Here is a 24416-nt window from a genome sequence, read left to right as displayed (position 1 = left end):
TCAGACGTTGTATATTTCTCTTTGGATTATGTTCCTTGGCTATGTATAAACACACGCATTGGATACCCCTCGTTTAGATTTTAATCATGATGTGACTTTGTAACCTTTTTAAAAATATTCTATAAGATCCAACCAAGCTAGTGGCAGTAGACGAAATCCCACGGTAGCAAAAAAAATGCATAAGTCTTCCGATCTTGCAAGTCTTTTGGCTCATCAGCTACTCTGGGTGCATCATGCCACTCACTTAAACAAGTTCCATTACAATTCAATCGTAGCTTATAAATCACTTACCAAGTTCCATCACAATTCAATCCGATCTGGCAAGTCTTTTGGCTCAGCTACACGGTTTTGTTTCTTCCACTTATAAATCACTTCCATTCAGATCCAACACAAGCATGTACCTACCTAATAAGCATATATAGTAAGAGAGGTTGGTCGTATCCATTTTTTCGTGCGGTACCACAAATTCTTTTTCAGTAATCGTATACAATCTACAAAATCCTTTTGGTTTAAGCGAGCTTCGCACTAGAAACAACCCAGTTATGTGTTGGGAATACAATGTAGTAAGTATATCATTTATTCTCTTAAATTTTTGCACTTGTAACACCATCATCATCACTAAGAATCAAAATCCAAGTGATTACTATGGATAAGAAATTAAATCCCAAGTGATAACATAATCAAAACCTTTATATAAGATGGTAGGGGACGAAGAAGTGCAGAAAAAAACAAATGCCCCAGTTCATTCGCAAGAAAAGGCAAAAAGGGCTTTAACGCATGTGGAGTTTTTTTTTTCAAAATGCTTTATTAGGTTAGGCTATTTGTACTTTTTTTTTATATATGATGGGGTTTGGTGGGTTTGGTTTTGAAAGTTAAGCACAATTTACTATTAACAATGATTTTCTCATCATTAAAATTATTGAAACAGTGTAAAACCCTATTTCTTGCTGATGTAAACAACTCGACTTTACACAAACATTATTGCAATTAAAACAACTCTTAAGAAAATGATCAGTCCCACAAGGAATTCTATCTCTTTAGTACAACTAAACAAAACAAAAAATGATTTTGTCAGAAAGTCATATCTTAGCTTTTTAACTAAAGGTATGGCCTATTTGTTTTCTCTAATTTACCCATTCTTCTAGCTAAAGAAAAGATATGACCTACTAGCTTGTATTATCAAATCCATGTTGTTGACTTAAATTGAGGTCTCCTAATAATAGATTTTGCTATTTATTTCTTTCTTTCAGAATCAAGTGGTTGCTAAATAGATTTTGTAACAGTGAGGTGATGATCCTTGACATCCAATGACTTCTGTGTGTAACTTTTTCAAAAGACTTTTTTAATCATTCATTCATGGAAACCCTTCCCTAAATTCAGAATTAGACTATTGACTTTTCTTTTGTTTACAAAAACTATGATTCTTTTAAGTACACACAATTTGAATTTCTTTACTATTTTCAGTTTTTTTCAATATAATGTATAGGACTTTTTTTTTGGTTATGCGTTTCTAATTTATAGTTTCATTGCTTACTTGTATATGTTTAAACATAAATAGATTTAGTTCCTAAATTTAGTTTTTACACATATATTCTTAGTTTATATCTATTAAATTTAACTTAGTTTTCTAGTTTTTTAGTATTCTTAATAGAAAATCCAAGTAAGAAAAAGCAGATTCTCTTGATTTTTTTTTTTTTTTGTAAATAGTAGAGGTTTTTGGATGGGAATAAATCTAGTAATCTATAATTCAACAAATTTCTTAACTATTTATCCCAAAAAATAACAACAAAATTTATAGGAAATCATTATTTCAGACAAATCTTTTGATTTACAATTAAAAACATTATACCAATGGAAATGTGAAAAAAAAAAATGAAATAAGGTTTTTGTAAATAAATATAGAGAAGAAAAAGGAGAAAATGAAAAAGGAGGGGCATTATCGTAAACATAAAAAAAATGGTCTCTGCCCTTCACATGCGTTCCTTGTATCAGTCCTTTTAAGAGAAGGGGAGACAGAACATTCTTTGGATTTTCTCTCTCTCTCTCTCTCTCTCTCTCTCTCTCTCTCTCTCTCTCTCTCTCTTCCTTCACAGACACAAAGAGAGACATCATCCTCATCACACACCCTTTTCCTCGCACTATCGCCTTCACTATCTCTTCACATCCCTCTCTCCCCTCTCTTCTAATCTTGTTCTCGTTCTTGTTCTACGAGATGGCTTCTTCTGAAACAAGAATGAACAAGGCAATAGAGAAAGAAGAGGCCATAGCAAAAGGAGTGAAGGTGAGAGCACTTCAAGCGAGTCTAATGCACAAGTCAAGCCCATCCTCTACTAACTACAGTCTCAGAAACCCTTCTTCCTCTTCTGCTGCTTCACCTGCTTCTCGTCCTCTCCCTAACCTCTCTGCTCATGATTACCCTGTTTTCACTCCTGTAAATTACTTCTCTCCTTCTCTCTTGTCTCAGTCAGATACCATTCTTCTTGGTTGCTAGGTTCCATCATGCTTGTCCACTTTTTCTTGTGTCTTAAAACTTGATTGCTTTTTCGACATTATGTATGGGAATTTGGGTTTCCTTGTTCAAAAGCTTTTGGAGTCTCTTTCTTTTTTTAAAACAAAAACATTTTTTATAATTTCGTCAAACCCGAGATTTATTGGTTCAACCCGGTTCAGAGCTTCGTTAATTATTGCATTTCAGTATCCAATTTAGATTATGTCTTTCTTAATTTACTGTATGTATGATGTCGTTGCTTGTTTTTTGGATCTTCTTCACAAGCGGTTCTCATTGTTTCGAAATATAATCATATATAATTTGGTTAGTCCCTTTAATAATTTAACTACTGTTGAAGTGTTCAAAAGTATAAAGACAAACAGAAAAGACCTGAATTTGGTAGAACCACTGTGTTTTCTTTTTGTCTTTAGCTGGCACTCTATAGTGAATCTTGGACAAAAGTTACTGTGCTTTTTACATTACACATATTTTTCTCTGCTAATTTGGTGTCTTTGAAACAGAGCTATGAAGATGAGCCTGTGTCTGCATTTCACCACAAGAATCTCACTTTATCTGAGACTTGGGATGAAGATGGAGATGAAGATCAAGATGTGCGACATACTTATCTCTCTGATTCTTACAAAACCTCAACTTCAAGAAAGACTGGGATGCCTCATCATGTTTACACTATGTCGGACGCTCTCAGATCCCCGCCGTTGCATTATTATGCTTCCGGTAAAAGCAACTGCGGCTCGGTTGACTTTAGGTCGGTCTCTTCTTGCAATGATTACAACAAGCAAAGAGGTTTCGATACCAAGAGCTTGAAGAACTCTAATCTTGTTGTGCCCTTGACGGATTCACACTCGGCTGTTGTTTCTTCTCAGCCACGGAACCGTGGAGGAAGAATGATGTCTTGGTTATTCCCAAAGTTGAAGAGGAAGGAAAAGAGTAATTCCATCTTTAATTCCCCTAGTAGAACTGACAAATCTGAGGAAGTTTCTGAGGTGTTGAAGGATTCTGGTTCGGGTGTTGAGAAGTTGAAGAGGGAATTGATAGAAGCAATCAGAGGTAGGGATGCTGCGTTAACACAAGTCTCAGAGATGAAATCATCATTGGGAGAGTTAAGTGAGAAGCTTCAGTACTTGGAAAGTTACTGTGACAATTTAAAGAAAGCTTTGAGAGAAGCAACAGAGGTAGTGTCACAGGAGAATAATGTTGCAAGAAGCTCAGGGAAGAAGAACTCAGAGATGCCGGTGAGTGAAGAAGTGATGGTTGAAGGTTTCTTGCAGATTGTATCGGAAGCAAGATTGTCGATCAAGCAATTCTTGAAAACATTAGTTTCAGAGATCGACGAAGAAGACTCGACTCTAATTGGTAACATCAACACTCTCTTTCAACCTCACAACTTATCATTCACCTCCAAGTACTCCAAAATCATTCAGTACCACTTAGAAGCGATCGTAAGCCAGTCAGTATACCAAGACTTCGAAAACTGCGTTTTCCAGAAGAACGGTAAGCCTAAATTGCTTGATCCGGAACAAGATCGACAAGCGAATTTCTCGTCCTTTGCTTCCTTGAGAAACTTGAGCTGGAACGAGGTATTGAAAAAGGGTACAAAATACTACAGCGAGGAGTTCAGTAGATTCTGTGATGAGAAGATGAGTTTGATCATCACAACATTGAATTGGACAAGACCTTGGTCTGAACAAATGCTTCAAGCATTCTTTGTGGCTGCAAAATGTGTATGGTTGCTTCATTTGCTTGCCTTCTCGTTTAATCCAGCTTTAGGGATCTTGAGAGTTGAAGAGAACAGAGAGTTTGAATCAAGTTTTATGGAAGATATGTGTGCAGATAGACAAAGATCAGCATCGTCCCGTGGACCGGCACGGGTTAAGGTTATGGTGATGCCTGGGTTTTATGTTCAAGATAGGGTTCTGAGATGTAAGGTTCTTTGCAGGTACAAGACATTGGGCTGAAAAGAGTCTAGTCTAAGTCAAAAATTGATTAGTTCTTAATTAACTTTTCTTATTGTTCATCTCTTGCCTAGCTTCAGTAGTACTACTTTACATTTGTGTTTGTTAAGAATTATTGTAGGTTTTTAAATATTGTCACATACAAGTTGTCAAGGAGGTTTTGCTTCATCATAGCATAGCTTGGTACAAAGTTGGATTAGATTGTAAGAAAGGCCCATCACAGTTTTTTGCTTCCATCTCTGATGAGTGTGTGGCCCAAAAACATATTTATATTAGAGGATAAACGTAGCTACTGTTTAAAGTCTGCAACCATTAAAGTTGTTGACAGGTTAGTGTAACTGTTCACAGTTGTGTAATAAAAAGCTTTAGTTTATTCCAACCCAAATCTCAAATCTTTCATCGGCAATGGCGGATGCTAAACCAAGAAATCTGAGAATCGTGATGTTCCCTTTCATGGCTCAAGGCCATATTATCCCTTTTGTAGCTTTAGCCCTTGGTTTAGAGAAGATGATGAAGAACAGAGCAGCCAAAACCATCATCTCTCTCGTCAACACTCCTTTGAACATCCCCAAGTTACGCTCCAATCTTACGCATGAATCCTCCATAAGTCTCATCGAGCTACCTTTCAACAGCTCTGCTTACGGCCTTCCTCACGAAGCTGAGAATTGCGATGCTCTTCCTTACTCTCTCGTCATCAGCCTTCTTGAAGCTTCTAAGTCGCTTTGTGAGCCTTTCAGAGACCTGATGCAGAAGATCTTGAAGGAAGAAGATGATGGGAAGAGCTCGGTTATGGTGATCGGTGATTTCTTCCTGGGCTGGATCGGTAAGGTTTGCAAAGAGATTGGTGTAGCGACAGTGATGTTTAGTGCTGCTGGTGCTTTTGGGTTAGGCTGTTATAGATCCATATGGTTAAGCTTACCACACCAAGAAACCAAACAAGATCACTTTCTTTTAGATGACTTCCCTGAAGCAGGGGAGATTGAGAAAACTCAGTTGAATTCCTTCATGTTGGAAGCTGACGGAAGTGACCATTGGTCGGTGTTCATGCAAAAGAATATCCCCGGATGGTCTGATTATGATGGATTCTTGTTCAACACAGTTTCGGAAATCGACCAGATGGGACTATCCTACTTCCGTAGAATAACCGGTGTTCCGGTTTGGTCGGTCGGGCCGGTTTTTCATTCCCTGGACAAAAAGACGGGGTCAAGAACGACAGAGGAAGCTGTCAAGGCATGGCTTGACTCAAAACCGGACTGTTCAGTTGTCTACGTATGTTTTGGTTCAGTGAACTCGATTTCTCAAACGCATATGTTAGAACTGGCTATGGCATTAGAGAGTAGCGAGAAGAACTTCATATGGGTCGTGAGGCCGCCGATAGGTGCGGAAGCGAAGAGTGAGTTTGATGTGAAAGAGTATATACCGGAAGGATTTGAGGAAAGAATAACAAAATCAGAAAGAGGATTGATGGTGAAGAGATGGGCACCGCAGGTTGATATATTGTCACACAAGGCAACATGTGTGTTTTTGAGTCATTGCGGATGGAACTCCATACTCGAATCGCTTAGCCACGGTGTGCCATTACTCGGATGGCCCATGGCAGGCGAGCAATTCTTCAATTCGATATTAATGGAGAAACATATTGGGGTCTCGGTTGAGGTGGCCCGTGGGAAGAGATGTGACATCAAATGTGATGAGATTGTTTCTAAGATCAAGCTGGTGGTGGAGGAGACTGATGTAGGGAGAGAGATTAGGAAAAAGGCTAAAGATGTGAAGGAACTAGTAAGGAGAGCAACGGAAGATAGTGGATCCTCTATCATTGGTTTGGAAGATTTTCTTGGTCAAGCAATGGTCAAGAAAGACAAGAATTAAAGACATATGTAGATGGTTTATACTTTATATTATAAACATTTTATTTTGGGTAACACACATATTGGGAAATTAAATAACCATGACCAGTAGTTATACGTACCGTACAAGTATTGGGATAGAGGAGCTAATCTCTTCTTCTTTTGTTTAGGATGTAAAGTGATAATGTTACAAAACTCATAGAGCACCCTTTTCGATAAGTTTTAAAACTTATGATGCATTTCCAACTTATTTATATACACTACGTATAGTAAACGCATGTACATTAATCGCAATTTGTGACAACAGAATTCGAAGTCTAATTAACTACTTAGTCAAAATATTTAATCCCTATTATAGTAAAAAAGAAGTACAAATGCTTCTTGCGTCGGATTTTAAAAAAAAATTAACCCGGATTTTTTCAGTTGGATCATACTAAAAAATTTAAGGATATTAAATACCAGTTTCCATTTATATTATTTCGAAATCTACCAAATTAAACCATCAATATCGGTTTTGGAAAGTACATTAATCTTAATTTGTTTAAGGAAAAATACATTAATGTATGATTTTGTATATTGGCTTAACAAATTAACCTAAAAATCAGAAATATAAATTAAATATAAAATAATCATTATCAAATTATCCATAATATTTCAAAACAAAATCTTCCTTACATATCCTATATTGATATTTGGATGTATAGTTTTCTCCTATATTAACTATAATCTTCACACCAGTTACGGGATAATTCATTTTCAACCATCTTTAATATATATTTTTTTTTTGTCTATGACCATATTTAATATTTATTAGGCAATAGTTTCGAATTTCTGGCTTGATTATAAAACTAATCTTTTTTCAATTTAACCCTAAGAAAATATGATCTATATAAATAAGTTTTTGCTACCAGAAAATTGTAACATCAACACAGATTTTACATTTTAACACGGTAAGAAATAAGAAATCATTGGCTCTTTATTTGTTTATTCTAGAGATTTGTAACTTTACAAAACTGCATGAAAGGTTCAAGTTAAAATCATGTATTTATGATTATGCGGTGTACCGCGGATCAATCCCTAAATTTTAAAAATGATTCATTGTATAATATATTTTTTTCATTGTATAATATTTATACATGTATATATGTCACATATTGTTCTAAAATTAACAATCCAACTAAAATCATACAATTTAAATAATTTTGAACATATTCGAAACCAACACATACAATCTAAAAAATGATAAAATTTAATTACCGATCAAAATAAAGTAAAGCAAACACAAATAAAATTATCTCGCAACGTACAAAGAACTAAAAACCCGGTAATTTTCCCACGCGCTATAGCGCGGATCCGGACCTAGTTAACTTATTAAATTGGAAAATAATTATAAATTATAGTCTAAACAACAAAATTAAAAATTAAGAGTCAAATAAAACAATATTCAAAACTAATATATTCGATAGAATATACGTTACACCCTTTTGTTATCCGACTTTTACCCTAGGATTAAGTCATTAAAATTACATTAGATTTTCCCGTATCTTTCCTTTGTTCGCTATATCTGCGAATTAGTTTTTCATAATAATGAGAATTCAAAGAAAAAAAACAAAGAAAAAATATAATAATTACGTAACGTTAATACAATTGTTTTCTTATGATTTCGGTCGTCAAACTTATTCCAATGGGCAAATACAAGTAGCACTAGGAGATAATTAAAAAGAAAAAAAGATGTTGCCGTGTTATTAGAGATTCCCACATGATAACACCAACTCCTTTTGACTTTCTGATTTTATTCTTGTTAATATTATTTGCCTATATATGTAATTCTATCTAACCTACGAGGAGACAATTGCTACTTAAAAACTTTTTCCCAAAAGAATATATAATCTTCATCATCAAATCTCTCTTTTCCGATCCGAAGATGAGACGTTTATGGTCGTCGACACGCCCCATCTTCCTGATCGTCATCACCATGATTGCAGTAGCCTATGGTTATTCATCTGTCGTCTCCTCATCAAACCATAAGTTCCCTCATTACAAATACAAAGCTCCAAGCCCTCCCACTACCTATTCTCCTTACCGTTACTTCTCCCCGCCTCCGGTTACAGATTCATATTCTGCAGCTTTTGATCGATGATTAACGCAAGTCCAGTACGTCAAATTGATCTGAGTTTTCTATTAACTTTTATATATATATATATATATATATATATGTTCACTATTCTTTTTTGTTTTATTTTCGATTTTTGATGTAACATTTATAACTAATATTGGCTTGTTTTCCTTTTCCAAGTAACCGAGAGAAAGGTATGCACGAAATCGATTGTTAATGTTATGTGCGATGAAATAAGCATCAGAACTGGTGCATTAGTTTTTACTACTCCCTTCTTTTAAACCAATGAAGTACGTATTTAATGGATTACAACTTTGTAAAGGAGCATGCACGTACGGTGACTTTGTGTACTATTACATTTGTTACGGATTCATAATATAGATATTGGAGTTCGAATCATCTTAGTATGGTTTAAGTTTTAGTCCGTTAATGTAATAATTAGTTTTACAACGGGTTAATAATTTTGGCTTTATCGAGCATCTATAAACTATATATATATACCACATTGATAAATGATAAGTTGTAAAAAAATATTAAAAGTTGTTTGGAAATTAAAAAAAAAAAACTTAGTGGTATCCTACTATATTTTAGCTTTGGTACTTTTTTTTTGTACAAAAATGAAATATTATTACCAAAGGTGACTTTTTCCTTTCCGTTGACTTACTGTTTGATAGCCGTCGTGGCCGACGCGGTTTAGCTGTAGGTTTGGACGTGGTGTAATGATGAGAAGGCAAATTTTGACGACATCTTTGATTTCATTATTTTAGAAGCTTTATAAAAAATCGAATATATCACCGCTTCAAAGCAAAATGCTACGTACAAAGTATACTAATTAAAAAAAAAAGTCAAATAAAACAAAACAACAGCTAAAGAAATGCAAGTTATCAATAGCTGTTAACCGCTAATTATTATTGTATGAAATTATTAAATCCTTCTATTATGACTTTAGGTTGCACTGAATTTTTCATATTTACTTTGTGCAACTCGGAACAACAAGACAACAACAACTTGGCGAAATTAAAGATCCCTCAAAGTTCCAACGGGATGGGTTTAGGGTTTTTAAATGACAACAACTGGTAATGTGATCCCATTGGGAAAATAACATAAAGAGCAACAAGTCCATTTAATCTCTGTGTTTTGTTTCTTCAAAGACAATCTAATCAGAAACAAGTGTAACCAAAAGTTCTCCTCCACAAAATGTCATGTAATGCAATAATGGATAATCATTAACCAATTAGATTTTGTCACCAAAAAGATAGACCCTTGAAGTGAGTAATACTTTTATATATATATATAGAAAATAAAGATATATATATAAGACAGGTATATAAAATTATAGGTTAAGATACATCACCCTGTAAAGTAAGATTCAAGTTTAAGCTAATGCTTTGATTCAATGGTAGTTTGTTAATTTCCTTTATTTGGGGGCTCTGTTCTCATGGGTGATAATTGCTTTACTAATTAGTAACCACTTTGTCCTCATTTAAGAAAATGATATATTTGCGTATTTGCCATATTAATCATTCGAATTTAATAAACTTGAGGCTTCCGTTATCACTCTTACCACTAAGCAAGCAGGGTTCAATACACACATATATGACCCTACACTTAATTCCTACAGTTGTTAACCTCACACTACTGTATCTGTATTGTTGTTACTTTTAATGCGATTTAAAAAAAAAAATGTATTTAGACTTTAGAGTTACACTAACGGTTTCCAGTTAGATTTTAGCTGACGTGCGTGTCTTCAAGACCATAGAGTTCGATTTCAAGATTTTGAGAGTAAAATATATAAAAGCTTACTAAAGATGTTTCATAATTTATAAATCAAAATTTTTACACAATTTTTTTTCCTGTGGGAAACTTATCAAAAATACCTTTTGTATAAATTGTGACTCTAGCATTACAAATTTGTAGCAACTTGATGGAGGAATCGGATATTTTTTTTATAACTCAATTTTAACGGTATGGTTACATATAGTGCTTGTTTATTTTGCTAAGATTTAAGCTTTGCAGAGGTTCATATAATCCCTATAATTTGATAACTTGTGAGTTTAAAATGCGAGAATAAATGAGAGCTTGGGCTATGCATGAGATGGTTGAAATATAATGAACCAAATGGTTATATCATATATATATATATGAGAGCTTGGTGGAAGAGGTGCATAACACCTATTTGGGGAGGGTACGTGAATATAGCGGATTGTGGTGCGTATAGACCTTGATTCCTTAAAATCTTCGAACAGGGAAATCTCGCATCAATTTGGTTGTTTTAATGTTTCCCCTAAAAGCTAAGATCTTTGGCCTTCTACTATATTAGGAATGATCTTGTTCAAGATTCAATACTCTAACTTCCTTTCTACTTTATCTATGGATGTTTTGTTTATGATTGTATAAAAAGTTTTGTTTCTTTCTTTTTTTTTTTGGCGGAAGGGTGGGCAAAAGATATTAGTACTATAAATCATATGATATGAGTGTAAATCAAGAAGTTAAAACAAATCATGACACACGTTTATATATATTTTATAAAAACGACTATAAAATATATGGGATAAAGGAATATAACATTTTCTTCATTACAATAATTTGATTTCTTCAAGTATACGTGTTGGTGCGCGAGAGGTGGTTGTGTGAAGCCGAAGCAAAACTTCTTCCTCGCTAAGCCTCATAGAACACAAAAAGGATTTATACTATATAATATGACACACGTCTAATTACTATTCATACAATCGAAATATATGCTTACATACGTACACAATATATTAAACATATCACAACATTCGCTTACCTTGAAAATGAAGACATCTTTGAATAGAAATAGACATGCCATGAATATATTATTAATGTCATATTTCATATATATATATATATACACACGTAAGGTTAACGAATTAGACATGTCTTGTAATCTATACCTTGTAAATGAAGAAACAAATAGAAATGGTTGTATATATATTATATTCAAAAAGAAATGTAAAAGAGAACAAGTGAAGAGCACTTCTCCTTCTTGTCTTTGATGTTAGGCATTTGGGGGTCTTTTTCAAAACCGTTTTCGTCCATGACCGATCAACTAACGTTTCTTCATATATGGTCAAATAATTAGTTATATACAAAAAGACAATACATTTGTTGTTGGTAGTGTTATATTTACCTTACACAATATATATATGCCGACTAATAATCATGTGGTAATTTGAAATAAGAGCTAGCCTATGTTTTTTAATGTTTTAAAACAAAGCAACACAGCATATATTATAGAAAATATAATAATATATAATTAAGGAATAGAGATTAAAAAGGAGGAAGTGCAAATGGTTTTTTTTTTTCTTACCAGAATTGTAAGCAAACCATACAACCATCCCTATCATCATCATCATCATTCTCCCTTCATCAAGTCTTCTCTCTTTTCTCTCTCTATTATAAAACAAACTTCACTCGTTCACATCAATGGATCCTTGAGAAAGACAAAGAGAAACAATTTAACTACTCAAACCAAAAAGAAAAGAAAAATGAGGAAACCAGAGGTAGCCATTGCAGCCAGTACTACTCACCAAGTAAAGAAGATGAAGAAGGGACTTTGGTCGCCAGAGGAAGACTCAAAGCTGATGCAATATATGCTAAGCAATGGGCAAGGATGTTGGAGCGATGTGGCCAAAAACGCAGGCCTTCAAAGATGTGGCAAAAGCTGCCGTCTTCGTTGGATCAACTATCTCCGTCCTGACCTCAAGCGTGGCGCTTTCTCTCCTCAAGAAGAGGATCTCATCATTCGTTTTCATTCCATCCTCGGCAACAGGTTTACATTTTTTACCATCATTTTGGTTCGACATTATAGTAACCTTTTTCAAGAAATAAATAATAATAGCTAGCTAACTAGTGAATAAATATATGTTGGCAAATTAACTAGCATTTTTCTGTGAGTCTTTTTTTTTAATTAAAACCGTCTAGCTTAATTTATTTTCGATTAATGGGGTACAAAATTAAAAAGCATAGAAAGCCAGTCAACACATTTAAAACAGAAAGTCAACCTTAAAACGACCAAATTTTCGAATTAAATCTTGAATTATGTTTTAAATATATTTTTATTTAATTTTGTTCTACCGGTTAATTAAGAAGGGAGATCAATCTATTTTAGACTAATTTAACTTTAAACAATTGTCATTTAGGATTCACTCTTGTGTGTATGCAAAAGATTAAAAGAAGGTTATAAATTATTTTACTATATAAACAAGCTCTAAATTATTCACAATTTTTGGTTATGGGTTTCAGTTTTTTTTTTTTTGGGTGAGGGGGGGGGGGTTAAGCAGGGATTTCAGTTAATGATATTACATTAAGTCAGTCGATATTGAAGATACATTAACATCGTAAAATGTACAATCAAACTTACGTGGAAGGATAAAGTTTGGTCAAGTTTTCATTGGCAAGATAAGTAACACTGTTTATGAAATTTAAAGGGTAGAATGATTGTTTATGAAGAAAAATTGACCTGATAAAGAGAAAGTTGAATTTATAATAATAGTAACAATAGAAAAGTAGAGACGACGCACAAAACCAAATTAGGTATGAGTGTACATTTGACATGTAATTATGTGAGTGGTCAAAGTTCGTTGATCGTGGGTGTTAAGACTTTTAGAGTGCGTCTTCTTATATGATCTAATCTAACAACAACAACAACAAACACTTTCGTTTTAGTTGAAAGCGGCTTTTGTCTCTCTTTACCACCTTTTCCTTTTCTTCCCTTTCCTTAGCTAGGGTTTTACTTCAGCTTTCACCTTTGTAATTTTATACTATTTTCTAATAGTTATTTTCTCCACAAAGATATATATATATATATATTAGTATTTTATACGCAGGGCAATATATCATCTACATATATATTAAAAACAGAAACGAAATCCCTCATTATGATTCATGATTGTGCAGTTTATAATAGTTGCAATGACTTGTTTCACGTACATATAAAATTTAAAAGAAAAAAACGAAAAAACCTTGAAGAATAAGCCATTTTATAATTCCCATGCATGCAAACCATGCACTATGTATATATATATATATATAAATATTATATAAAATCAGTTCATTTAACTATATACTCTACTGTTTCTTCTTTGATCCTCATAGGTGGTCTCAGATTGCAGCACGATTGCCTGGCCGGACGGACAACGAGATCAAGAATTTTTGGAACTCAACAATAAAGAAAAGGCTAAAGAAGATGTCCGATACATCCAATCTCATCAACAACTCATCTTCATCACCGGCCAATACAGCAAGCGACACCTCGTCTAATTCCACCTCTTCTTTGGAGCTCAAAGACATTATAGGAAGCTTCATGTCCTTGCAAGAACAAGGATTCGTCAACCCTAATTCCTTGACTCATCACATGCCAACCAACAATCCATTCCCGGCGCCAAACATGATCAGCCACCCGTGCAATGATGATTTTATCACATATGCAGATGGTATATACGGAGTTAACGCAGGGGTACAAGGAGAGCTTTACTTTCCACCATTGGAATGTGATCAAGAAAGTGATTGGTACAATGCAAATATCAACAACCACTTAGAAGAGTTGAACACTAATGGATCAGGAAACGAACCTGACCAGGGTATGATCAGACCAGTGGAAGAATTTTGGGACATTGACCAGTTGATGAACACAGAGGTTCCTTCGTTTTACTTCAACTTCAAACAAAGCATATGAATTTTTACCTCATATTCTTCATTTTTTTTTCTTTTCTGCTGCGGATTTATACTCAAAGATTCTTAGCCTGCACACACACACTTACATACATAAATGCAAATATATATATAAATACATTGATATAATTGATAGATGAAAAAGTTAGAGAGTATATTTGTAATTCGAATAATCTTTTCGTACTAGGGCTTTGACGTGCCATGTGTAATGATTAGTCAATGTAAACTTTAATATCCTTAATAAAAATAAGAAATAATGAACACATACATTTATATCTTATTATATAACATGGGCAAACATATGTGTCAATAGTTTTTATATGGTATACAACACATTACACCAAAACAAAAGGCCGGTTAATTAAGTGGTTACTCTTATCTCGAAAAGATCTACATCTCGGCCCATCTTACACTATTGTAGTGTTGGACACTAGTTAGTAAATTATTATAACATTTCTTTTTGGTTGAGTGAAAGATTTTGTTTTTGTAACTTTGTTGATCTAAAAAAAGAAGAAAATTAAAAAAACCAAAATGGCTTTTGGAATGTAATATCAGCCAATAGGATGAGGTGACCCAGCAAAGACGGGGATCTCTATTTCTCACCTCCCGTATCTCATCACTCCCCCCCCCCCCCAACTCTGTCTCTATATCTCACCGTCAGATTCTGATCCAACGGTTCTTATTTATTCAACTCTCTCTTACTCCTACTACTCCTCCTTCTTCACTCCTCTCTCTCTCTCTCTCTCTCGCCGACGACGATACGACGCTACAACAATGGCGTCTCTCGCTCTCTCCGGCTCTTGCTCTCTCGCTTTCCCCCTCAAATCTCGATCTCTCTCCCTCTCTCGTCCTCTTCCTTCCTCTCTCAATTTGACGAAACCTCTCCGATCTATCGATTCTCGCTTCTCTTTAGTCAAATCTCCACTTCCCCTCGTTTCTATCACCCGGAGATCAACTCTTATCCGCGCCTCTTCCGCCGCCGGAGCTTCCTCCTCCTCTCCGTCTCCTCCAGTGGTCCCGGCTCCGGTTCCATGGCAAGGTGCTGCGATTAAGCCGCTTATCGCGTCGATCGCTACCGGTTTGATTCTGTGGTTCGTCCCTGTTCCCGAAGGTGTCACTCGCAACGCCTGGCAATTACTCGCTATCTTCCTCGCCACCATCGTCGGTATCATCACTCAGCCGCTTCCTCTCGGTGCTGTTGCTCTTTTGGGATTGGGAGCTTCCGTTCTCACCAAAACCTTGACGTTCACTGCGGCTTTCTCCGCTTTCGGAGATCCAATCCCGTGGCTCATCGCTCTCGCCTTCTTCTTCGCTCGCGGTTTCATCAAGACCGGTCTCGGTAACCGTGTGGCTTACCAGTTTGTTAAACTCTTTGGTAGCTCCTCCCTTGGGCTCGGTTACAGTCTCGTCTTCAGTGAAGCTCTGTTGGCTCCGGCGATTCCTTCTGTCTCTGCTCGTGCCGGTGGAATCTTTCTCCCTTTGGTGAAATCTCTCTGCGTTGCCTGCGGTAGTAATGTTGGGGATGGAACTGAGCACCGTCTTGGGTCGTGGCTAATGCTTACTTGTTTCCAGACTTCTGTGATCTCTTCTGCTATGTTCTTAACGGCTATGGCTGCTAATCCTTTGAGTGCTAATCTGGCGTTCAACACGATCAAGCAGACCATTGGATGGACTGATTGGGCTAAAGCTGCGATTGTTCCAGGACTTGTCTCATTGATTGTTGTCCCGTTTCTTTTGTATATTATCTATCCTCCTACGGTCAAAAGCAGTCCTGATGCTCCCAAGCTTGCTCAGGAAAAGCTTGACAAGATGGGACCTATGTCCAAGAACGAATTGATTATGGCCGCCACTTTGTTCCTCACTGTAAGTTTGCTTCTGCTTCGTGAGCTCTGTTCTTATGTTTTGTTTGATACTTTACAAATGGGTTTGCTTTTTCAAGGTTCGATACTATGCGCTATCGTTGCTAATCTAATTGGTATCACTTTTTGCAAGAGTTTGATTTAAAAGGTGCTTCAATATAGAACAAATCGATATTTTTACGCTATTTCGGGTCATTAGATTGTAGCCATTTCATCTTACTTTAAATAAAGCAAGGTGTCTGCTTCTGTTTAAAGCATTTTGCTTCGAGTGATAATGTTCTGGTTTTAGTGTTTTAACTAGACACAAGATTTTCGTTGTGCTAAACCAGTTCTCTCCTTGGCACAGGTTGGTCTCTGGATTTTCGGAGCTAAGTTGAGTGTAGATGCTGTGACTGCAGCCATTCTCGGATTATCAGTCCTCCTTGTGACAGGTGTTGTGACATGGAAAGAGTGCTTAGCTGAGTCGGTCGCATGGGACACACTCACCTGGTTTGCTGCTCTCATTGCGATGGCTGGTTATCTTAACAAATATGGTCTCATTGAGTGGTTCAGCCAGACCGTAGTCAAGGTTTGTTAAATGTTTTGATGAATGCTTACAATGCCTGATGACTTGACAATTGATATTGAAACGTTTTTAACATTGTCTGGGTTTGATTGTAGTTTGTGGGTGGATTGGGTTTGTCATGGCAACTATCTTTTGGAATTCTCGTCCTCTTGTATTTCTACACTCACTACTTCTTTGCAAGTGGAGCCGCCCACATTGGAGCTATGTTCACTGCCTTTTTATCGGTCTCAACTGCTCTAGGAACTCCACCTTATTTTGCAGCCTTGGTCCTTGCATTCCTGTCAAACCTGATGGGAGGATTGACCCATTATGGTATCGGGTCTGCGCCTATCTTCTACGGGGCTAACTATGTGCCGCTGGCTAAATGGTGGGGATATGGATTCCTGATTTCAGTAGTCAACATTCTTATCTGGCTTGGTGTAGGTGGTGCATGGTGGAAGTTCATTGGTTTGTGGTGAGGACCACCATACACCAGTATTCCTATTCTTTTTTTCCTTACTTATATATATAATCTCATAGAACGGCTTTGAGATTCAGATTTGAGAAGGATTAAAATCAGGGTTTTAAGGATTGAGCTGAGTTTTTCCTGCAATTTATGTTCTCACTCGCACATTATTGAGGTGTAAAGGAACCTTAACTTGCGTCAATTTTGTTTGAATTCTAACTTAACTTTTTTTTCCCACCACTTTACTTTGTAGCTACTTAACTTCAACATTCATATTGCGTGTTAATTGTGCCACCAACCCATGAGAAAGTGGGATGTGTAATTGTGTATTAGTCTCTTTAAGTGGTTAAATAAAGTGAAAATACACGATGATAACAAAGAAGCCAAAAGGAGATGAACCTTATTATTATAGCTGAACTGAAACAATATGTTATTATTATTCCTCAATACAACGTTCTTTGACAAATATGAAAGAAATATTAGAAACAATTGACAAACGAGAGCATACAAAAAAATGTAAATCAGAAAATATGAGAAATAATAGAGGCAAAGAGGAACACTTTGGCCATTGTTACAACAGAGAGACAACAATAATTAATTTAATGAGGTGATAAAAATGAAGAGTAATGAAATTTCAGAAAGAAGCCTGAAAAAACTGAGCCTTTTTGGGTTATTAGAATCGAAAAAAGCGCTTACCCGGAATTTCTTTGCGTTTCCGTTTTGCTTTCTTGAATAATAAATAAACGAATCATCAGTTTCACAGCTTCACAGAAATGCGAACCTCTCTCCCTGAGACTCAGCGATCTAGCTGCAGCTGCTCAAGCCACGATTCAAGAATGTCGCTCTCACGACTGTCACTGTGGTGAGGATTCACACTCGAACCACCTTGAGTCAATGGCCTCACACCGTTCATGTTCAAGGCCCGGTTGCCGTTCCTAGGTGATGCAGAGTCTTTTAACATCTGCTGCGCCCATGAAATATCTGCTTCCCTGTTTGGGTTATTAGCCAAGGAATGAGATTTTCTTAAACGACCTAACTCGTCTGATTGCACTGACCAATCCACCTTGCTTCCATGGGTCTGGTCCCAATTTGACCATGGACTTAGTGGCGAACCAGAATCAGTCGGCATTAAATCACGGGGTAGACTGGATCCAAAATCACGGGAGCTAAGGCTACGTGAGTGTAGCTGCTGCTTCAATCGAGCATTCATTGGGGAAATAGGCTCCCCAGCTCGAGGTGATGAGGCCTGTTGCAGAAGAGAATGTTGCTCCACATTCTTTGGGGAAGACATTAGATTTGTCTTGATAGGAGAAAGCATGCTCTGCTTATTATTTTGCAGCTGATTTAGAAGCGCAGATTTGTGGGAAGGCGATAGAACAGATGAGACATTAAGTTGATCAGAAAAACGAGGGGATGCAACCTCAGCTGAGAATAGTTCCTCCAGATTTGAAGGGGTCAGTGTCTTGGGACGAGCAGAATGATTCATAAAGCGTGGGCTGTGCATATCGCCAGATAGCTGACGTTGCATTTCAAACTCATGCAGCATGCTAAGCTGCTCAGAAGGAATATCTCTAGCGTTGAGAGAAGATCTCAGCCGACTCAACTGGATATTGCTTCCAGGAAGATTCAATGCGGGTATATTCTGTTGAGGCCAACCCATTGATGAATGCGGCATGCCACCATTTCCAGAAGGAGAGATTGGCGGGGTGAACGAATGTTGAGCAGCAGATGGAGAGCCTGGTAACATGTTCAAAACTGAAGCCATGTCCATGGTAGAGGCAGATACGGTAGAAGACGCCCGAGGAGATGGCAATCCTGATCCTGTGGAAGGATACAAGGGACGCAACTCCTCATTTGCGTGAGCAAAGAAGCAAACCCTTCGGTTGCAACCCATCCCATCTTTGCACAGTCGTGTTCTGTATTGAGCAGGGTGTAGCCAGCACTCAAACACCCCATGAGCATATTCACACATGTCACCTTGCTTGCAGGATCCCTTCTTGAAATCTGGGCATGGAACACAGGTATAGTGAAACTTCCTTGGGTCTCTTCTCCTCGCATTCTCACCTGGGTGTGCAAATGGACATTCTGTCCAGTCATGGGAATAAGCTCGGGAACATGGGCGGATCTTGAACGAGAACATACGAAACTCATCTGTTGAGTAGATCCCACTTTTGATGTCTGGCAATGATGGATCAATTGGGTACTCTTTTTTCTCAGATGCAAAAGTTGCATCAGTACCGTTTGGCTTAGTCGGAGAGGATACTGAATCTAAAGAGAGTAACGAGGAGCCATTATCTGGTGACGATGAAAGAGACCGGAAACTTGATCCCAAGCTAGATGAAGAGGCATGCAGATCTTCAGATATAATCTCGTCTTTCTTCAAGATCTCTTCAAGGATGGTTCTCAAACCAGGTGCCTGTGGAGACACAACAAGAACATCAACAGGACGATTCCCATGAGCATCAGGGATATTAGGATCTGCTCCTGCACTCATAAGCAACTTGACAACATCCAAGGAATTCACAGAAGCACCAGAAGCAGCGCAGTGAAGAGCAGTACTTTTATCAGGACCGCAAGACAGATTCAACTCAGCCTCCGGGAAAGAAAGAATAAGCTTAACAACGTCTAAACTCCCATATATCGAAGCAACCATCAGCGGGGTTCTTTGCTCAACAACCATCCTCCTAACAAACCTTTGGCGTCTGTACCAAAGACCCATCTGGTTAATACAAGACACAACAGAGAGTTGCCGCTTAAAGCCTTCAACATCGTTGTCTGCAGCAAACTCAAGTAAAGCAGAAAAGGAATGCTCCCATTCAGCATTGTTCATGGGTTTGGCCAAAGATTCACTCTCTTGGTCTGACAGTGAAGTCAATGTCTTCTCTGTGTCCAGCTTCTTAGCGAGACCACACATGCTTCACGCCACTGGTTTTAAAAAAAAAGGATCTGAAACAATCAAACAAAAGAGAAAAGCGTTACTTGGGCAATTGAATCAACCTAATGAAGAAGAAATTTATAAAATATTGGTCAATCAAAATCAGCAAATAAGGAAAATTATCAATTGTACAATTATAATAAAAAAAAAGTTTTGACCAGAAAATAAGGAAACAACGTGAGAAGACTTACCAAAACAAGACTCAAAAGATTAAAACCCGTCACAAACGGATCTAATAAATGCTGGAAAAATTAATTTACCCAGAAGAAAACTTAATCTAATAGTAAGATTAAGAAGAACCAGATTCAGTATAGTTGAGCTAAACATTTTCATCAAACCATTCTTCTACTCACAAAAAAAAAAGTTTCATACCAACCAAAACAGATAAACAACTTTAAGAAGAGACGATTCATTATAACCTTTAAAAAAAAAAAAACATATTAATTAAAATTAATAAAAGCCAAATAACAAGAAAAAGAAGTCAATGAACAGTCAACCACAATCGAAATCTCAAAACTTCCACAAGACCAAAACAGGAATCAATTAAAAGATGAACTTTTTCAATAAATCTACACTTACCCTTTCACGGGAAAGGTCAAAACTCGAAACTTGCGATCGGGAACACAACAGAACTGAATCTAAACGGTAAAGATCGAAACAGAGAACCACATTTCCAGATCCGAATGAGTAAAATGAAAAGAGAACAAATCTAGAGACTGAGAAGAAGAAGAAAGAAGGAGATCGACGATCACCTCAGCTGAGACAGATACAGAGAGAGAGAGAGAGATGAGCGTTTTTTTTTTTTTTTTTTTTGAAAGAAGAAAAAAAACGAAAACGGATGAGAGGGAAACTGGTGTGACCGGAAGAGGTGGTGAGAGATAGTGTAAGGAGGTTAAAGAGCTCTGCAGCGTATGTGACGGGATAAAGCGGTAGAAGGTGGCGGGCGCGTGTGGAAATATTTAAGCGTATTGGAATACAGGTTTCAAATCCACGTTATTATTAAAGAAGAAAATTATAAAAAAAGTATCTGATTCTTCAATCTCAGCCGTTGGATCTTAGGAGCGGACTTTGAGTGACTTTTTAGACGGTGGTCAATGTGCATGTCTTTTTTATTTTATTTTTTGAGTTGAGATTGTAATATTTTAAAAAATTATTTTGCCTAGTGGCTCGACTCCACTTATAATATTAAGCTAATGGACTTGGGTTCAAGTTCCACAGAAATAAAATAAGTGGGTTTTGAAAAATAATGTTCACTATGAAAATAAAAATTTGGAGATATTATTCTTTGTATGAGAAAAAAAGAAAAAGAATCCTCATGTATATATGCTCATCAAAGATTAGAGTGTCGACTTTGTTACCCTTAAAAGTATCTCACATCTGTCTTCTTTTTTTTTTTGTCGCCACTCACATCTGTCTTCATATATATATATTTCTTTACTCGCTTGACTCGTTGAAGTGAAGTAGAGACGTATTCCTTAATCCTGACGTAGGACTTATCTAGGATTGGTGGTTTCTTAAAATACATGTTGTGAAGTTTCTTTGATTCGATGTATGATATATATTAATATCATATATGTATATTATATGCCTTATTTTCCTTTTTTCTAAAATTGATTTAACTTAGTAAAGGTTTTGTATGTGTTTACTTACTGATAAATTAAACATCATTTTTTTTTTTGGATATGTATAGATGGGATCGGATGTTGTCATATATATGCATGCGACTTCGTTGTATGGAATATATAGTATAAACCAATCGTGTACTGTCGAATACTATATATATATATATATATCCATATGGATGCGGATTAATAACGTTTGATCGATGTTTTCCACGGAACCACGATATATAGCTAGTGGGGTTAGCAACTTACCATGAGTTAATAATTAAGGAGGTAAGAGCTGAAGCCTATATAATGTATACATTTCGATCTTCGTCTGAGAACATTTGTATATTTTCTTTTCAAGTGGAAGTGTACTAAGGCCGGATTCAAATAGGCATCAATTATTTGGAGTGTCCTAGGTCTTGAATTGTGTGACTTGCACGTTGATCGGATTTTTACGAATTGTAACTGTGTTACTAGGTGTCTTTATTAACTAGTATGATTTTATATTTAAATTAAATATAAACAATTCCTAGAATTATCAACAAAAAACAAAACAAAAACACGAAGCACGATTTAATGATGGGGTTTTTGAGTTTTTCAGTCCATTAATCTCTACTGCGATTTTGATTGATACAATAGCTGTTAGAAAAAGTGGCACATCTATAAATGATTATGACGAATCTAAGTAAAAATTGTGTATATTTGAACTTAATTAGTTTATGCCATGAGATGAGATCAGCACCTTAATTATTAGAAATCAATTTAAAGCACCTTGACAAGGGATTCTAAGATGCAATGTCGTTTGTGTCAACCTTGTCCTTATAAAGGAGTATTATGTCTTCATTGATTTCAGCACTTACTAAAATAATACACACAGAAACATTAAATAAAACAAACGCATGAAGACGACAGGAGACTGTAATCAATGATCACCACATGTCTACGTTCAAGTTAAGCTTTGGCCGATAATCAACGGGTCAGTAGTATTACGCATACAAGTTACAACCCACATGGTTTGTAGCTACTTAATATACAGTAAAACTTTTATAAATTAATAATGTTAGTACCACGAAAATCTATTAATTTATAAAGGTTTTAATTTATCGATAAATTAATAATTATTAATTTATAGAGAGATTTTCCTAATTTGGAAAGTTTTTTCAAAAAAAGATTTAAAAATAAGATTTAATCATGATAATTAGTATTTTATATAATGATTAACAAAGAAAATAATTATTATGTCTTGAAAAAGAATTCTAACAATTTTTTATATAGTAAAATATTAGAAATAAACTCTAAAAAATAATAATGTGTCTATATATACATATATTTTGAAAATTTTACCTAATTATTAATTTATAAGAAGGTATAGAGATGGATGCAAGAAGGTATGATCAATGATGGGTACTCTTGATCAATGTTGAAGAAACCGGTTAGAGTTGATGTTGTTATCAAACATCAACTTCGTAACTCAAGTTTAAAGAGACTTTAAGTCTGTTTTCCGCTGCAGTCACAAAGTATTGTGTGATGGTCTGTATTGAAGTTTCAGATTTGCATATGTTCTGCATATTAATAAGATTGAAAGCTAGTTGGAACACAAAGAGAGTGCATTGATTTTTTGCAAGGGATTGGCCAAGATCCAGTGGTGGTTTTCAGGTTGTTTTTTCTGGTCATAGAAGTGTGGTAAAATCAGTTGAAGGTGGTGTTCTAATCGTTGTTGTTATTCAGCCCGGTAACTCATAAGATTCATGGAACTAGGGGACGCCTTAGAACCTTGAATATGATGAGTGTTTTATGGATGTATAAGTATCATCAAGGGTTTTCTTAAGTTCAGTTTAAAGAAGGTTGCAGAATGGTAATGAAGCAAGTCAAGTTTTCTGTTTGGTGAAGATAGAAACGGTTTGAGAAACTTCTTTGGTTTTGCTGAGTTTTGAAAGGGGTTTTGGTTGCAGGTTTATCTCTGTGTGTAGCTATCAGTTCTTGTGAATGAGTGAGTCTACATGTTGTTAGATTATCAGAGAACATGAAGCTACAAGGCTGCTATTTTCAGAGGGAATGCAGCAACGTTTTTGTAAACATGTTGTTTGGTGTAAGCTGGACAGTGTGTGGGTTCTTGTTTGAGAGTAAATACTCTTGACAAAGATGGCAGTGTCTAAGATTCTTTTTTTTGTGCAGTTTTGTGTTTGGTGTAACACATGGTGATTCTGCTGGAATGAATCTAAGAGAACATTTAGTTCTTATCTCGGGTGGAGCTAGCAGTGTTTTCTCGGGAATGATCTTGTTTTTTGAATCAAATCTTCAAGTGACAAAAGAAGTATTTGATGGTATGCAATTGGCTGTACTATTTTCTTGTGTCGAGAGTCTTCCTAGCCAACGGGTGTTAGGCGGCGTGTCCTGTTTTAAACAGCGGTGCAAGATAAGATTATGGTGGATTTGCCTAAGGCGAGTACAAGATTTGGTTTCCGAGATTGAGAATGGTTTGATGGTGTATCAGCTTAAATTGTTTCACTATTAGATCATGAAGAATGCTCCAAGTAGAGAGGTTAAGACTGCTGAAATAAAGAAAGGTTCTTGGTGTTCTTTTTTTTTTTTTGAAATGTATCAGTTGGAGTGGCTGCAAGAAGAAAGAAGACATGTCAAAAGTTCCGACGTGCTTTCTCAAGTAAGAAGCCAGTTTGATACAGAAGAACGAGTGAGTGAAGGTGACAGTGTAAAGTGGTTTTTACGCAGAGAGGTGTAGCTGAGCGTATGAAGACAAAGTAATATCCATTTTTTTTAGTTTCTGGAGGAGCTATGTTCATGGAGGTTGTCTTGGATATTGAGCTCAACGGGTTAGTCTAAAAGCTGCTTAAATCTGTTGGTTAAGATTCATGGAAGTTCAGTTTAT

At 36.1% G+C, this 24416-nt stretch overlaps 5 protein-coding genes across 5 annotated transcripts; 4 read left to right on the top strand and 1 right to left on the bottom strand.

Annotated features, from left to right (window-relative positions):
- Nucleotides 1–2018: 2018 nt before the first annotated feature.
- Nucleotides 2019–4627, top strand: LOC17881980 (IRK-interacting protein). The gene is made up of 2 exons (XM_006290006.2): nucleotides 2019–2431; nucleotides 3010–4627. The coding sequence occupies exons 1-2, from the start codon at nucleotides 2213–2215 to the stop codon at nucleotides 4462–4464; spliced, it is 1674 nt and encodes a 557-aa protein (XP_006290068.2). The 5' UTR covers nucleotides 2019–2212; the 3' UTR covers nucleotides 4465–4627.
- Nucleotides 4628–4718: 91 nt separating this feature from the next.
- LOC17883318 (UDP-glycosyltransferase 92A1) lies at nucleotides 4719–6429 on the top strand. Its single transcript, XM_006289694.2, has one exon. It carries the CDS (start codon nucleotides 4867–4869, stop codon nucleotides 6328–6330), a length of 1464 nt encoding a protein of 487 aa, XP_006289756.1. The 5' UTR covers nucleotides 4719–4866; the 3' UTR covers nucleotides 6331–6429.
- A 5471-nt stretch (nucleotides 6430–11900) lies between these two features.
- On the top strand, nucleotides 11901–14345 carry LOC17883406 (transcription factor MYB46). Its single transcript, XM_006288264.2, has 2 exons — nucleotides 11901–12217; nucleotides 13543–14345. The coding sequence occupies exons 1-2, from the start codon at nucleotides 11934–11936 to the stop codon at nucleotides 14120–14122; spliced, it is 864 nt and encodes a 287-aa protein (XP_006288326.2). The 5' UTR covers nucleotides 11901–11933; the 3' UTR covers nucleotides 14123–14345.
- Nucleotides 14346–14732: 387 nt separating this feature from the next.
- On the top strand, nucleotides 14733–17224 carry LOC17883902 (dicarboxylate transporter 1, chloroplastic). The gene is made up of 3 exons (XM_006287341.2): nucleotides 14733–15981; nucleotides 16324–16545; nucleotides 16638–17224. The coding sequence occupies exons 1-3, from the start codon at nucleotides 14893–14895 to the stop codon at nucleotides 16998–17000; spliced, it is 1674 nt and encodes a 557-aa protein (XP_006287403.1). The 5' UTR covers nucleotides 14733–14892; the 3' UTR covers nucleotides 17001–17224.
- A 142-nt stretch (nucleotides 17225–17366) lies between these two features.
- LOC17883771 (zinc finger CCCH domain-containing protein 56) lies at nucleotides 17367–20721 on the bottom strand. Its single transcript, XM_006286305.2, has 2 exons — nucleotides 20502–20721; nucleotides 17367–19933 (listed from the first exon to the last, which is right to left on the bottom strand). The coding sequence occupies exon 2, from the start codon at nucleotides 19899–19901 to the stop codon at nucleotides 17784–17786; it is 2118 nt and encodes a 705-aa protein (XP_006286367.1). The 5' UTR covers nucleotides 19902–19933; nucleotides 20502–20721; the 3' UTR covers nucleotides 17367–17783.
- Between the last annotated feature and the right edge of the window lie 3695 nt (nucleotides 20722–24416).

The sequence above is a fragment of the Capsella rubella genome, unplaced genomic scaffold (genome assembly GCF_000375325.1).
Source record: "Capsella rubella cultivar Monte Gargano unplaced genomic scaffold, Caprub1_0 scaffold_6, whole genome shotgun sequence".
Lineage (NCBI taxonomy): Eukaryota > Viridiplantae > Streptophyta > Magnoliopsida > Brassicales > Brassicaceae > Capsella > Capsella rubella.
This window is presented reverse-complemented; position numbering and strand designations above follow the sequence as displayed.